The sequence below is a fragment of the Clytia hemisphaerica genome, unplaced genomic scaffold (assembly GCF_902728285.1).
Source record: "Clytia hemisphaerica strain Z4C2 unplaced genomic scaffold, Clytia hemisphaerica genome assembly, whole genome shotgun sequence".
Lineage (NCBI taxonomy): Eukaryota > Metazoa > Cnidaria > Hydrozoa > Leptothecata > Clytiidae > Clytia > Clytia hemisphaerica.
The window spans coordinates 1,070,092-1,085,269 of NW_027103598.1; the positions used below are offsets into that span (position 1 = coordinate 1,070,092).

General features: G+C 35.2%; 1 protein-coding gene across 1 annotated transcript; it reads right to left on the bottom strand.

The window, feature by feature from the left end:
• Positions 1–308: 308 nt before the first annotated feature.
• LOC136801933 (uncharacterized) lies at positions 309–14,860 on the bottom strand. The gene is made up of 12 exons (XM_067058627.1): positions 14,802–14,860; positions 14,418–14,459; positions 14,173–14,261; positions 13,287–13,353; positions 11,551–11,636; positions 8,496–8,537; positions 8,245–8,310; positions 7,952–8,041; positions 7,706–7,747; positions 3,870–5,524; positions 2,866–3,098; positions 309–1,144 (listed from the first exon to the last, which is right to left on the bottom strand). Exons 4-12 carry the CDS (start codon positions 13,347–13,349, stop codon positions 926–928), a joined length of 2,496 nt encoding a protein of 831 aa, XP_066914728.1. The 5' UTR covers positions 13,350–13,353; positions 14,173–14,261; positions 14,418–14,459; positions 14,802–14,860; the 3' UTR covers positions 309–925.
• Between the last annotated feature and the right edge of the window lie 318 nt (positions 14,861–15,178).

Genomic DNA, 15,178 nt, shown 5'->3' on the forward strand with positions numbered 1-15,178 from the left:
AGACTGAATCGATGAATAACAAGAATTTAAATTATCCAGAGTCGAAAATCCAAGTACAAAAGCACGTTTTGATATAAAAGTCATACACAACTCTTTTCATAAAAGATGCTACACAGAATCACAGAATATTTTTTTATCAAGCTATGAAAATCGTGTCTAAATTTGGGACTAATTTTCGCGCGTATTACCTTAAGTGGATTATTTTTGGCGGGGATTAAATTTGGCGAATTTGGCGAATTTTAACAAAATTCGCAAAATTAAATCCCCGCCAAATTTAACAAAAAAAATATTTTGTGAAAAATCACAACTTTTTAGTATATTTTATAGTAATTTTCACCCATTTCAGTGTCCCAACCAAATTTTACGAAATTGATCCATCGCCAAATTAAATCCACGCCAAAATTAATCCACTTAAGGTAATTTTCGCGCACCAGCCAATCGTCTTCCAATTATCGGTATTAATTTTTGCGCACAAAGGCCTGAAGTGCAAGACGAAGACGAGACGAAGACGAAGAAAAGAAAGACAAAGAACGAATACTAGACGAGGAATTGTATTCTGATGAGTCGTCTGATGAAAATCGCGATGATTCTCTAATTGGTACGCGCAAAAATTAGTACCAATAAGGTAGAACGAAAAAAACGAGGTAGAGCGCCTCCCAAAAGACTAGGGGGTTTACAAATTCAAAACGGCAACGCGACGACGACTATAAAGTGAAACAAAAGCCAGTATTCCCGGTTAGAAAAATTATAAAAAATTCTCTCTCATATCGACAAAATAAAAAAGCTACTCTAATGGGGCATCTTGTGCAAGCAAAATTTTTCCAACTGGGAATACTGGCTTTTGTTTCACTTTACTGTCGTCGTCGTGTTGCCGTCCTGATTTCGTAAACTCCCTAACTGCAAAGGTAAACACAACTAAAAAATGTTACTTTCGTTTCTTCAAAAAAGCCCAATGAGGTAATGTCCTCTCATAGGCTACCCTTGTGCGGATTTGCGCAAGAGTGAATTTCTCGCAAATACGGGCACCGAGAATTGAAATAGATTCATCATTCATCCTCTTTTTTTTCTCGATGAAGGGCTGACAAAATTTTCGTAAATCAGCTATGTCCCTCAACGACCATAAACTGCACCGTGTTCCTTCCTCCTAAAAAAAAAACAGAATACATTAATGAAATAAATTACTGATGGCAAATTCTTCAAAAAAAAGCGTCCGAAATTGGTCCCGTAGTTACCAGGAAAAAGTCACCAAACCATCGGGCTTTTTCATAAACATCGATGAACAAATCTGCGGAGTTTTGTTTCCTGAGGACAATTACAAGGTCACATATTTAACTGAAACACCTTCTTAATCATTGTGCACATTGTGACAGTGTGCAGCGGGAAAGTTCTCTACTGACAAAAATGCCCCAAGATGAAGCCAATAAACCAGAAGTCCTTTTAGACCAAACTTGAAAACAAGGATTTTGGAGTGGTTTTGGGGGTTCTTGCCCCTTAAAGTCAGCACATTTACACAGCCTTCGAATTTCATGTCGGGAATCGGCAGTGCCGACCTAAAAGACGACCAAAGGTTGTGTATGGTCGGCAGTTCACTATTGATTCTCTCGGCAGCCGACCATACCTTGATCTTGACTTATAAATATAAAACAAAACATTGCCATAGCTATAAGCAGTTTGCTGACCTAGAGTAAGGCTCAGATCGGCATTACCGACCTAAAAACAGACCTAGGTCGGCAAAAAATTTGCCTCCCTTCGGCCAGATTCCTACCTACATTTGTAGCGTTACGTGTTGATATCAGATCTTGGACCTTGAATAGTACTACCGTGTCCTGTAAAATTTCTTTCATCTTTTAATCACCATTAGCCGACACGAAATTCAAACAATTCAAAACAGCAAACAAAACATATTACCTCTCTATAGTAAAGCACGGGGAAAGCCTGTACATATTAAGGTAGAGCAGACTCTCCATAACTCGACCAAATGGGTTGGCACGGTGAAAATTTCCTAACAAACTCTTGTAAAAAACTTGGAGTATTTACTCTCTAAAACTCGAATTTTCTGACATAGTGACTAGAATTTGCAATGCATTTAACTACATAAATGGAGTCTTTGGTTTGATTATACCTGGGTTTTGGGCCTTACCATTCTTTCCTCAATCAATAAATTGTCGATGATAAAATTCCTACCAACTCGTGCTCCATGAATTAGAAAAAAAATTTGCTTTCCCCTTTGGGTTTTCGAGTTATGGAGAGTCTACTGTACTTTTTCTGCAAAAAAATGGTTGTCAATACTATGTGAGCATAAAATATGGGGTCAAGCTGGAGTTTTTACAAGTTCTTTGATGACTCTGTTGGTCGTTAAATGTTGAGACAAACGATTTTATTACTTTTTCTAAAGAACGCGTCATCTCTATTGTTTAAAAATAACCAATTAGTTAAGCATCTTGTAAAAACTCCAGCTCATCCCAAAATATGCCTATTTTTTTCATTTGTTTTCACTAGAATTAATCCAATAAAGTTAGCCGAATTTGAATGCCGAATGGGTTTGATAGCCCCTGATTCATTACGAATCTGCTCTTTCCATTACTAATATATAACAAGGTACACGTTTTTTTTATAAGGAACACGTTTATAAGGAACTCGAGGCTGAAAGTAGTCCAAAAAATAAGGAATTGTTAAGGAACTGCTCAGGCTAAGAATAAGAAAACAAGTTCTAAGGAACAGTAAAAGTAAGAGTTTTCACTTGAACTAGCTATGTAAATAAGGAACTCAAAAGGAACTTTGAGGCTGAAATTTTCTGTAAAAATAAGGAACTCCAGGCTCAGAGCAAAGTTAAGGTTCCTTATATAAAAAAAAACTTGTACTTACATGACAGAGGGGACTTGAAGGAGATTGGACTCCTGAACTACCAACAGGACTGGTAGAAAACTTCTTTATCCGTCTAATTTTGTCCCTTATTTGACGCGGACTTGCTTCAACATCTATTTCCTTGACAGGTGTACCGGACTCTATTGCCTCGACCAAGGTCGACTCTTCGTTTTGAGACCACTTTTTTCTTTTTGTTGGTGTTGTTACCGCGGTATTTTCCGAGTCGCCTTTACCTATAATGAAAAAACACTTCGAAAACTAGAAACAAGCCTCTCCTCTAAAATTATGTCTTGAATCAGGGGAAGGGGGTGGAGTTTTAAGGAGTGCGGGAAAATAAAAGGCGCAATAAAATTAATGGAATTACTTAACGTATACCTTGGGAACTAATTTTGGCGGATTTGGCCAAAATCCGCCGAATTAAGTTCTCGCTAAAGGTTTTTTTTTCCGTCATCCGCCAAATTAAACTTTTTGAAAATATGAACCCTTTAAAGGTGGTTTTCGCTACTTTTTTGCTGTTTTTACGCCATTTTAAGGTTAAATTTTTCAGACGGATTAAATTCCCCCCAAAATTAGTTCCCTTAATAAGCAAATTCAATCACATACACGCTTTTTTTTATAAGAATAGTGTACTTTGGTTGAGGGTGAGCATTATTCTTATTTTTCTATTGTGCTAAACAAAAGGCCTATTGTTATAACTCTGAAATCTCACCCTGTTATTCTTATAGAGTTATTCTTATAAAAAAAGCGTGTACTCTTTTGTACTTAATTGTAAGGGGAGGGTTATTTTCCATTTTTTCACCCCCAAAATTATTTTGTAATGACCCCCCCCCCATTTCATGGTAATTTTCTGAAGAAGTGCAAAACCTTCATTTTCCTAGGGCTTTTAAGGAAAATCATCCCAATATCACTTTTTAAGACACCCCCATTTTATGTATTTTCTCCTGGAGTACCCACCCCTCCCGTTTATTAGACCCCCCTAAAATTAAGGACAAAAGAGTAGTTACCTCGAAACAATTTTTCGACTTCTATGGCTCCAACAGTGCAGGCGTGTTCACGTTCGAAAACATCGTAGTGCATGTCTGCCGTTTTTACGCTGTGGGCCATTAAAGCAGCTATTTCTTTGAGATGAGGGTTTTTCTCTTGTCTTGATCTTGTTGAAATTGATTTTCTCACGTGATTCATAGTTAATCTTTTCGGAGGGTTTCGTCCTTCAAAATTACCAGATTTCGACCACACTTTGTGAATGGCTTTCGATGGGTCAGAGTCTTGTATAGGCCCTTTTCCCCATGTTACTAATACCTCACTACAAGTCGGATTTAATTTAGGTCGCATGTAGTCAACATAAATCTTTAGATTTTCATATGTCTCCATTCTCATGTGGACAGGGGCAGCTCCGTAAGTTTCCACCGTCTTGTGGTCCCACACAGGTATCTTTAAGAAGCCTTCATCAAAATAGCACCCTTCGTATTCTGACATTTTCATGTAGACAGACACTCCACTACGGTGGCCATTTGCTAATGCAATTTCCACCATGAAATATTCCCGGACAACAGTCAGTTCTGATCTTTTGAGAATTTTTTCCGGATTCTCTTTGAATGAAGCGAATACACTCATTGCCTTAGCTTTATGTACACCCTCATCGTATTTGGCGACTTGGTCTCGTGTGATAATCATATGGCGATCGTCCGCCTTTCTTTTATGGGCCTGGAGTCTATCTCCTTTATTGTATTTTTTCTTCCACTGAGCTAAAAGTTTTTCGGTTCGGACAATATTAATAACATTAAGCTTGTGATGTTTACATTGCGCAAGAAACTGCATAAAGTCCATTAGCGAACCTAAATAAGTCTTAATTGTCCCAGGCAAATGCTTCTTTCTTCGGCAATAGTCAACATATTTTAAGAGGCGTTCATCGTTGTCAATCATTGACGATAAGTCTTTTTCGCTCTTAACATCCATGACTCGCAAGGCCCTTTTTACATCCCCTGAAACCGTTTTAACAGATTTTTCTTTCCGGCCACGATAAGGACCAACCATGTGGTTTTCGAAAAGTGTTATCAACTGATGTAGAGAATCATCGCGATTTTCATCAGACGACTCATCAGAATACAATTCCTCGTCTAGTATTTGTTCTTTGTCTTTCTTTTCTTCGTATTCGTCTTCGTCTTGCACTTCAGGGATATCTTCTAGGCAATTTCGGTAAGATTCGTCATCGGAACCATCGGCATCGGAACCATCGTCCTCCAATACTACAATGTTATCATTAGCCCGAGTGGCTTTGATTGTTTTTTTCTTTAAAACAATACCGGCAGATTTCATCGGCGAACCATATTTGTAATTATTTTCCTGAATAGCCGGGTCATAATTTTGGAACAACTTGATCATTCGTTTGTAGTTCTCATCACTTTTTTTGAACCCATGTTTTTTGCCTCGCAAGTGTTCACCGGGGTTTTTGGTGGTGCCCTTACAATCGGGAAATGGACAGATTTTTGTATAGTGTTTGTATTTCGTAGCAGTTTTCTTTTCTTTCCTTTTTCTCATTCCAAACATGCCCACAGCACTGATGGAGCTCGTCCGTGACCAACCATGCTCATTCCTTAAATGTTTTGGGAGGTCAGCGAATGGGTGTTGGCATTCCGGACATTTCTTCTTACTTCGGCGACTGCAAAAAGAAAAAAAATATACTTTAAAGGGAACGACGGTATACCTATAATAAGTTTCGTAGTTTGTGGCACTTCCATTATATACTCTGAAATTCATGATGATGTCATCTAGTTATACGCGGTTTGAGGTTGAACATAAACAATGGTAAAACAGAAACAATGATCTTTGATAATGAATACCTAAAATTCATTATCTCAATCGACAATACCCCACTTAAAAAGGTTCAAGACACGAATCAAATTCCTTATTCACTAAGTACGCAGCAGGCTCACTTATCCCTGCCAAAATTGGAACCTATCGCAAGCCAAACAAGATCTCCTCAATACAACGTACATAAAGGGGGGGTTCACGGTTGGCGGAGGAGCGGAATCGACCACTTTTTCTTCCGGAGTGACGGAATTTTACAAAAAATTAGACGGTATGACGGAATTTCTTTCAGTACCGGTGACGGAATTTTGGGTAAAATTTAAACGTTACTGCGGAATAGCACAAAATAATTGACGATATTTCGGAATTTTTTTCCCTGTCGGTGACGGAAAATAGCCATTGGAATCCTTTTTTAATTTTTCTAAGTGCTGTTCAAGGCAATCTAGTGCTCTAACTTTCAAAAAAAATTTCCCTCGGGCCAAACCATGGTTGGCCCTCGAAGATAAGAGTGAGAGAAGCGAAGAAGAAGAATTGTTTCCTCCACCATCGCATGTAGATTCAACACTTATCCTTTAAGTAGTTTCTATATTATCAAGTATTTGATTTTATACTTTATCAAAATGAAACTGAATAACAGTAGCGTGGCGGCATGGGGTAGAATGTCAAAAGAAGGAAGTTTTTGAAGTTTTTTGAAGTAATTGCCCTTTAGCATGTAATTCTCCCTCTTTCTCTTCAAGGTGCCATTTTACTTTTTGGTCAAATTTAAGCTCTATATTAATTTTTAGCTCGCTTCGCTCGCGTCAATTAATCTTAAACATATGCAGCCAAACAAAAATCTATTTTTTCGCACTTCCAATAGAGAAGCACGACCAATAATCGAAGTTCTTAAGGATCGTCTTTCCGAAAATTCTTATTCTCAGAAGATATAATATGTTTCTGATTTCTAGGTTTTAAAAAGTTTTTATAAAATGCAAAATGATTTATAGGTGGTTGTATTTTTGTACTCGTCTGGTTAAAATTTCGTGTTCGCTTCGCTCGCATTTCAATATCATTATAATTGGCTCTCCACTATCCATCTTGATAGAAAAATTTGGTGCTCGCTTCGCTCGCATTTGCTCATGTTTTAAAAAAGCCTCAAACATATTGAGTATGATGACCCTGAATGTCGAACACTTCCATTATACAACTAAGGTCATTTTAAGTCCTCTCTCAGTATGCAATCAGCTTTATGATCAGAAGCATGGTGGCATAGGGGCAGTGCCCTCCAGCGGTGGTTTTAGTGGGCCCAGAAAAGGGGTTCCAAAAGCATTTTAAAACACTAATTGGCGCCCCATTCCTTCTTGTACCTCGAAGATGACTTAAAAAGGAGAAATATCGAAAAATTTTGGTTTTATTGGGACCCGAAAATGGGTTCCAAAAGCATTTTAAAACACTAATTGGCACCCCATTCCTTCTTGTGCCTCAAAGATAGCAGTGTTTGGCTTAAAAGGGGGAAATATCGAAAAATTTTCGCGCTCGCTTCCCTCGCCTAATTTCTACTGTACTCACTATTTTTGATAGTTTGGGGGCACAAAATCGGCAATTTTCCCAATTTTCCTCCGAAGTATAGGTCGAAGTACAAACGCCACTGTTTATGACTCAAGTTAACGAATCTCTCAAGTGTAACTTCTTCACAAAAGAAAGTACTCGAACGTTAGAATCTAATGCAATTGGACTCTGTGCAATATATTATGTGAAAGATGTTAGTGAGTTGCAACAACGTAATTATATGACCCACATCTTACGCATAGATACTGGGAGAAGCTCGAAACTGCTGATTTTCAACGATAATGGTTATAGGAAGACAAATCAAGCCTCTGCTTGAAAACGTTGCTTATGATTCCAATACGACTTTATAAAGTTTTTACATGATCAAAAATGATTTTGTTAGCTATGATATTTTGCCAAGAATTTATGGCCAAGGTTATCCTATTCAGATCGTTTCGGGCACTATTTTAACCTAGGAATATGAAATAGTAAAACTTTTACTCACGGATTTGGCACGAGTTCATTTTCTGTAGGTAACTGAACGTCACTGAAAATAGAAAAAAACGACATTTCGTTCAAAAAGCGTTTGGTGAATTCAGAAGTGGAAGTAGTCTTCAATGAACGGTTTCAGCTTTATTTGCATACTTAGCAACCAGAATTATATTACCACAACTTCTAACTCATCAATCAATCGACATTTCGTTCAGATTTTAAGAGGATTTAAAAAAATACTTTTCAAACTTTTACTCACGGATTTGGCACGAGTTCATTTTCTGTAGATAACTGAACGTCATTTTCTGTAGATAACTGAACGTCATTTTCTGTAGATAACTGAACGTCACTGAAAATAGAAAAAAAGACATTTCGTTCAAAAAGCGTTTGGTGAATTCAGAAGTGGAAGTAGTCTTCAATGAACGGTTTCAGCTTTATTTGCATACTTAGCAACCAGAATTATATTACCACAACTTCTAACTCATCAATCAATCGACATTTCGTTCAGATTTTAAGAGGATTTAAAAAAATACTTTTCAAACTTTTACTCACGGATTTGGCACAAGTTCATTTTCTGTAGATAACTGAACGTCATTTTCTGTAGATAACTGAACGTCACTGAAAATAGAAAAAAAGACATTTCGTTCAAAAAGCGTTTGGTGAATTCAGAAGTGGAAGTAGTCTTCAATGGACGATTACAGCTTAATTTGCATACTTAGCAACCATAATTATATTACCACAGCTTCTAATTCATCAATCAATCGACATTTCGTTCAAATTTTTAGAGTTATTTAAAGACTCACGGATTTGACACGAGTAGATTTTGTGTAGTTAAACGAACGTCACTGAAAATAGAAAAAAACGACATTTCGTTCAAAAAGCATTTGATTAATTCAGAAGAGGAAGTAGTCTTCAATGGACGATTACAGCCTAATTTGCATACTTAGCAACCATAATAATATTACCACAGCTTCCTAACTAATTAATCAATCGACATTTCGTTCAAATCTTTAAGGGGTATTTAAAGTGGAAGTAGTCTTCAATGAACTGCAATGAAGTTGTGGTAATATTGTTATGGTTGCTAAGTACGCAAATTAAGCTGACTCTTTCATTGAAAACTACTTCCACTTCTGAATTCATCAAATGCTTTTTGAACGAAATGTCGTTTTCTCCATTCTCGGTGACGTTCGTTTAACTACACAAAATCTACTCGTGCTAAATCCGTGAGTCTTTCAATACCTCTAAAAATATCGATTGATTAACGAGTTAGGAAGCTGTGGTAATATTATCGTTGCGAAGAATGCAAATTAAGCTGTAATCGTCCATTGAAGACTACTTCCTCTTCTAAATTCATCAAATGCTTTTTGAACGAAATGTCGTTTTTTCTATTTTCAGTGACGTTCATTTAACCTGATTTAACTACACACAATCTACTCGTGCCAAAAAAGCGTTTGGTGAATTCAGAAGTGGAAGTAGTCTTCAATGAACGATTACAGCTTAATTTGCATACTTAGCAACCATAATTATATTACCAGATCTTCTAATTCATCAATCAATCGACATTTCGTTCAAATTTTTAAGAGGATTTTAAAATACTTTTAAGACTCACGGATTTGGCACGAGTAGATTTTGTGTAGTTAAATGAACGTCATTGAAAATAGAAAAAACGACATTTCGTTCAAAAAGCGTTTGGTGAATTCAGAAGTGGAAGTAGTCTTCAATGAACGGTTTCAGCTTTATTTAAATACTTAGCAACCAGAATTATATTACCACAACTTCTAACTCATCAATCAATCGACATTTCGTTCAGATTTTAAGAGGATTTTTAAAAATACTTTTTTAAACTTTTATTCACGGATTCGGCACGAGTTCATTTTCTGTAGATAACTGAACGTCACTGATAATAGAAAAAACGACATTTCGTTCAAAAAGCGTTTGGTGAATTCAGAAGTGGAAGTAGTCTTCAATGAACTGCAATGAAGTTGTGGTAATATTGTTATGGTTGCTAAGTACGCAAATTAAGTTGTAAGCGTTCATTGAAGACTACTTCCTCTTCTGAATTCATCAAATGCTTTTTGAACGAAATGTCGTTTTTTTCTATTTTCAGTGACGTTCATTTAACCTGATTTAACTACACACAATCTACTCGTGCCAAAAAAGCGTTTGGTGAATTCAGAAGTGGAAGTAGTCTTCAATGAACGATTACAGCTTAATTTGCATACTTAGCAACCATAATTATATTACCACAACTTCCTAACTCATCAACCAATCGACATTTCGTTCAGATTTTAAGATGATTTTTAAAAATACTTTTTTAAACTTTTATTCACGGATTGGGCACGAGTTCATTTTCTGTAGATAACTGAACGTCACTGATAATAGAAAAAACGACATTTCGTTCAAAAAGCGTTTGGTGAATTCAGAAGTGGAAGTAGTCTTCAATGAACGGTTTCAGCTTTATTTGCATACTTAGCAACCAGAATTATATTACCACAGCTTCCTAACTCATCAATCAATCGACATTTCGTTCAGATTTTAAGAGGATTTTTAAAAATACTTTTTTAAACTTTTATTCACGGATTCGGCACGAGTTCATTTTCTGTAGATAACTGAACGTCACTGATAATAGAAAAAACGACATTTCGTTCAAAAAGCGTTTGGTGAATTCAGAAGTGGAAGTAGTCTTCAATGAACGATTACAGCTTAATTTGCATACTTAGCAACCAGAATTATATTACCACAGCTTCTAACTCATCAATCAATCGACATTTCGTTCAGATTTTAAGAGGATTTTTAAAAATACTTTTTTAAACTTTTATTCACGGATTCGGCACGAGTTCATTTTCTGTAGATAACTGAACGTCACTGATAATAGAAAAAACGACATTTCGTTCAAAAAGCGTTTGGTGAATTCAGAAGTGGAAGTAGTCTTCAATGAACTGCAATGAAGTTGTGGTAATATTGTTATGGTTGCTAAGTATGCAAATTAAGCTGACTCTTTCATTGAAAACTACTTCCACTTCTGAATTCATCAAATGCTTTTTGAACGAAATGTCGTTTTCTCCATTCTCGGTGACGTTCGTTTAACTACACAAAATCTACTCGTGCTAAATCCGTGAGTCTTTCAATACCTCTAAAAATTTGAACGAAATATCGATTGATTAACGAGTTAGGAAGCTGTGGTAATATTATGGTTGCGAAGAATGCAAATTAAGCTGTAATCGTCCATTGAAGACTACTTCCTCTTCTAAATTCATCAAATGCTTTTTGAACGAAATGTCGTTTTTTTCTATTTTCAGTGACGTTCATTTAACCTGATTTAACTACACACAATCTACTCGTGCCAAAAAAGCGTTTGGTGAATTCAGAAGTGGAAGTAGTCTTCAATGAACGATTACAGCTTAATTTGCATACTTAGCAACCATAATTATATTACCCGATCTTCTAATTCATCAATCAATCGACATTTCGTTCAAATTTTTAGAGGTATTTAAAGACTCACGGATTTGGCACGAGTAGATTTTGTCTAGTTAAATGAACGTCACTGAAAATAGAAAAAACGACATTTCGTTCAAAAAGCATCTTGATGAATTCAGAAGTGGAAGTAGTCTTCAATGAACGCTTACAACTTAATTTGCATACTTAGCAACCATAATAATATTACCACAGCTTCTAACTCATTAGTCAATCGACATTCGTTCAAATTTTTAGAGGTATTTAAATACTCACGGATTTGGCACGAATAGACTTTGTGTAGTTGAATAAACATCACTGAAAGTTTGGAAATCTGGGGGTGGGGGGATTTATGCGACCTTGCGATCTAAACTAAAACTAAAGGAGGGGAGAAAATTAACTTACTGTGATGGTGAAGAAACATATTCTGATTCACTCGAAGATTCTGTGTATTCACTCATCTCATTTGGAATAATCATTTCCCACTCACCCTAGAAAAGTTTTGAACTGATATGTTACATTTCTAAATATGGTTTTCTACATGGTAATGAAGAAACCGCAATCAAAGTTGGTCTGTCTGTTAACGCCAAAATATATGGTATTTAATCAACAACATTCTGGTTCCATCAAATCAATGACATAAGAATATAAAAAATCAATAAAATAATTCACATGCTTATAGGCAGTAAACATTACCAACCAAACGAGATATCGATATAAGGCTAGCAAAAAGCTGGTCTGCACTGAACAAGTAATACTTTAATGGACCTACCTATTTATAAAACGAATAATTAGAATTTAATGGATAATTTTGGGCATTGCCATTTTACATCATTGTGCGAAAAATCATGAAAATCTGTCGAGTATAAGTTGAAAAAATGAAGGAAACCGTTTTACGCCGGTTTTCGCCTGTTCCGGCGATTTCTAAGGAGTTCCGGATTCAAAGGATGATTTTTTTGGAAATCAAACAATGCTAAGTTTTGGGCATCATCATAAAGAACATTTTTCTGTAAAGAAACAATTAAATAAGTTGAAAAAATGTGACGGAAATGTGAAAAAAACGACGATTCCCGGCACATTTCCGGTTCTACAGACCGGAAAAAAAATTTTTTCGACAAACGGTTTTCACACCTTTTCGGCAGTACTAATGTGCATCTATGTGCAAAAAATCGCAAAAAACTAATGAGAAAATCTCGAGAAAATCTCAAAAACCGCTTTTTTCGGGGACATTTCCGGTTCTAGCGGCCGGAAAAATTTCTTTTTCGAAAATTGGCTCTGTCACATTTTGGGCTTGCCATTTTACATCATTGTGCAAAAAATCATGAAAATCTGTGGATATAAGTTGAAAAAATGAAGGAAAACCGTTTTGGTTTTTGTTCCGGCGATTTTAAGGAGTTCCGGATTCAAAGATGATTTTTTGGAAATCAAACGATGCTAAGTTTTGGGCATCATCATAAAGAACATTTTTCTGTAAGAAACAATTAAATAATGAAAAAATACGGAAATGTGAAAAAACGAATTTCCGGCAATTTGTCTAACGGAAAAAATTTTTTTTCCAAACGGTTTCGACACCTTTTCGACAGTACTAATTGCATCTATGTGCAAAAAATCGCAAAAAACTAATGATAAAATCTCGAGAAAATTCAAAAAATTTTTCGGGAATTCTACGCCGAAAATTTCTTTTTGAAAATTGGGCTCTTCATTTTATTGCCATTTTTACAATCATTGTCAAAAAATCATGAAAATCTGTGGAGTATAAGTTGAATGAAGGAAAACCGTTTTAATTTTTTAAGGAGTTCCGGATCAAAGGATGATATTTTGAAATCAAAATGCTAAGTTTTGGGCATCATCTAAAGAACATTTTCTGTAAAGAAACAATTATGAAAAAATACAATTGAAAAAACGACGATCACATTTCCGGTTTACAGACCTTCGGCAAATCATTTCGGCAGTACTAACATCCAAAAAACGCAAAAACTAATGATAAAACTCGAGAAAACAAAAAATCGATAAGAAAAAATCAAAATCGGGCTCCGCATTCGAATAAATGCACCAAATCAGAAAAAAAGCTGGTAACTGTAAAACTGCACTGAACAAACAACAAACTTAACAAGACAATATGGGCGTTAATGAAAACATACCTCTTGTATGATTTTGTGAGTTGAGATGACTTGATTTCTACGGCTTTCTGTTGATAATTGCATGTCACTGCAAATAAAAAAAAATTTCAATATTTATTTTTTCACTCTATTTTATGAGATGAAATCAGAAGCAATATGATCATGATACAAGTTACAAAAATAACAAAAAATAGGTTGCACCACAAAAAAGTTTAAAAGTCTGTGGTAAACATCTGAAACCGAATAATTTGATTTGGACGTTGTTGATTCCGCAACAATTATTCTTTACATCAGGGGGGGGGGCACGCAGTTACTACAAGACATGATGTGTAATAAGTGTTTTTCAACATTTTTTTTCAGGACCACCACCCTTTGTAGTTACTGTTGTCAGAAAAGATTTCCAGGTACCACCCCTGTTTTTGAGTGATATCATCAAAAACATGCTCAAAATTACCCTAAAATTGCGATTATTTTTCAACCTTAAGCCATTTTTGTGCTAGATTTTCTTTTAGTTTACTTGGTTAACAGCTGTTGAGAACATTTTAATGATGATTAAGGAAAACATAATTTCAAAGTTGGGTCTGAGAAAAATTTCAAATTTTTTTTCGTCCATTTATAACAAAAATATTTTTCTTAACAAAGAATTTTTTCACAAAAAATTGAAAAAATTCATTTTTTATGAAAAATTTTGAAAAGTCTTTGAAAAGAATTAAAATATAAGCACTTACTACACCAAAAGTGCTAGTTTTAGTGTTTGGCACCACCCCCAAACAGCAGTTACTACACTGTGTAGTAACTGTTTTCATAACTTCTGAATACAGTACCACCACGATAGTAAGTGTCATACTGTCTTGTAGTAACTGCGTGCCCCCCCCTGTTTACATCAATAATTGCAAAATTAACTTACTGCGATGGTGACTGAGGTTGACTTGCATCATGTTCTGATTCACTTGAAGATTCTTCACTCCTCTCTGCATGGATCAATTCAAGCTCATCCTAGAAAAATATTATATCTCGTTGTTAAATTCATTAGCTATGCATCTACTGATCAGTACCGATACGGTTTTTAAACTTATTTTTGAACAAGTTACAGTGAAAGTACTTAAATATCTCTAAATGTGAAACAGTGTGAAACCTTTCATGAAAACAAACCTCTTCGTCAAGTTCTTTGTCTATTCCAATGCAAAAATCATTCTGAAAAAAAGAAAATAACGATTAACAAATTATTGATGTCAACATTTTTACTAACTTAAGCATACCAGTTTTTACACTGACCAGTTTTCGAAGTCGACATCTAAAATTGATGCATTTAATGTAAAAATAGTACCCATTTTTGGTTTAGGGATAAATGGAACTTCTATAAGAGTTTTTAAGGTGAGCTGAATGTGTCAGTTACACTTATACTTACACACGTGAATAAAATATGGGAAATATGGGAATGAGGTGTGAGGATATAGCTTTTAATTTATCAATATCTATTAGTTCATTTTAAAAAAACACTTGAAGCTATGATATCTTAACAATTAAACCTGCTACCTGATCAAAAAGTCCATTTTTTGACGAACCAATATCGATCGGAAACTTTCCTTCTTCACTCCGACAGTCATCATCAGTCATATAAAAATTGATCTACAAAAAAATTCATAAAAAGCTAAATTCAATAAAAAGCTAAAATCAATAAAAATACATTAATTTAAAAGTAATCACAAAATTTACAAAAAGGTGTGTTGAAAAGAGAAAAATACCTCTTCGTAATTTTCTTCATCGGTTTTCAAATCTTCCTGAAAAATAATAAGCATGAACAAAAATTGATAAATAGAAAAGAAAAAAACAAAACAAAACAAAGCCTTTCTGTGACATCAGTTTACAAAATAATTACGCCTTAAACTTGATCTGTCTAAGCAAAATTAGCG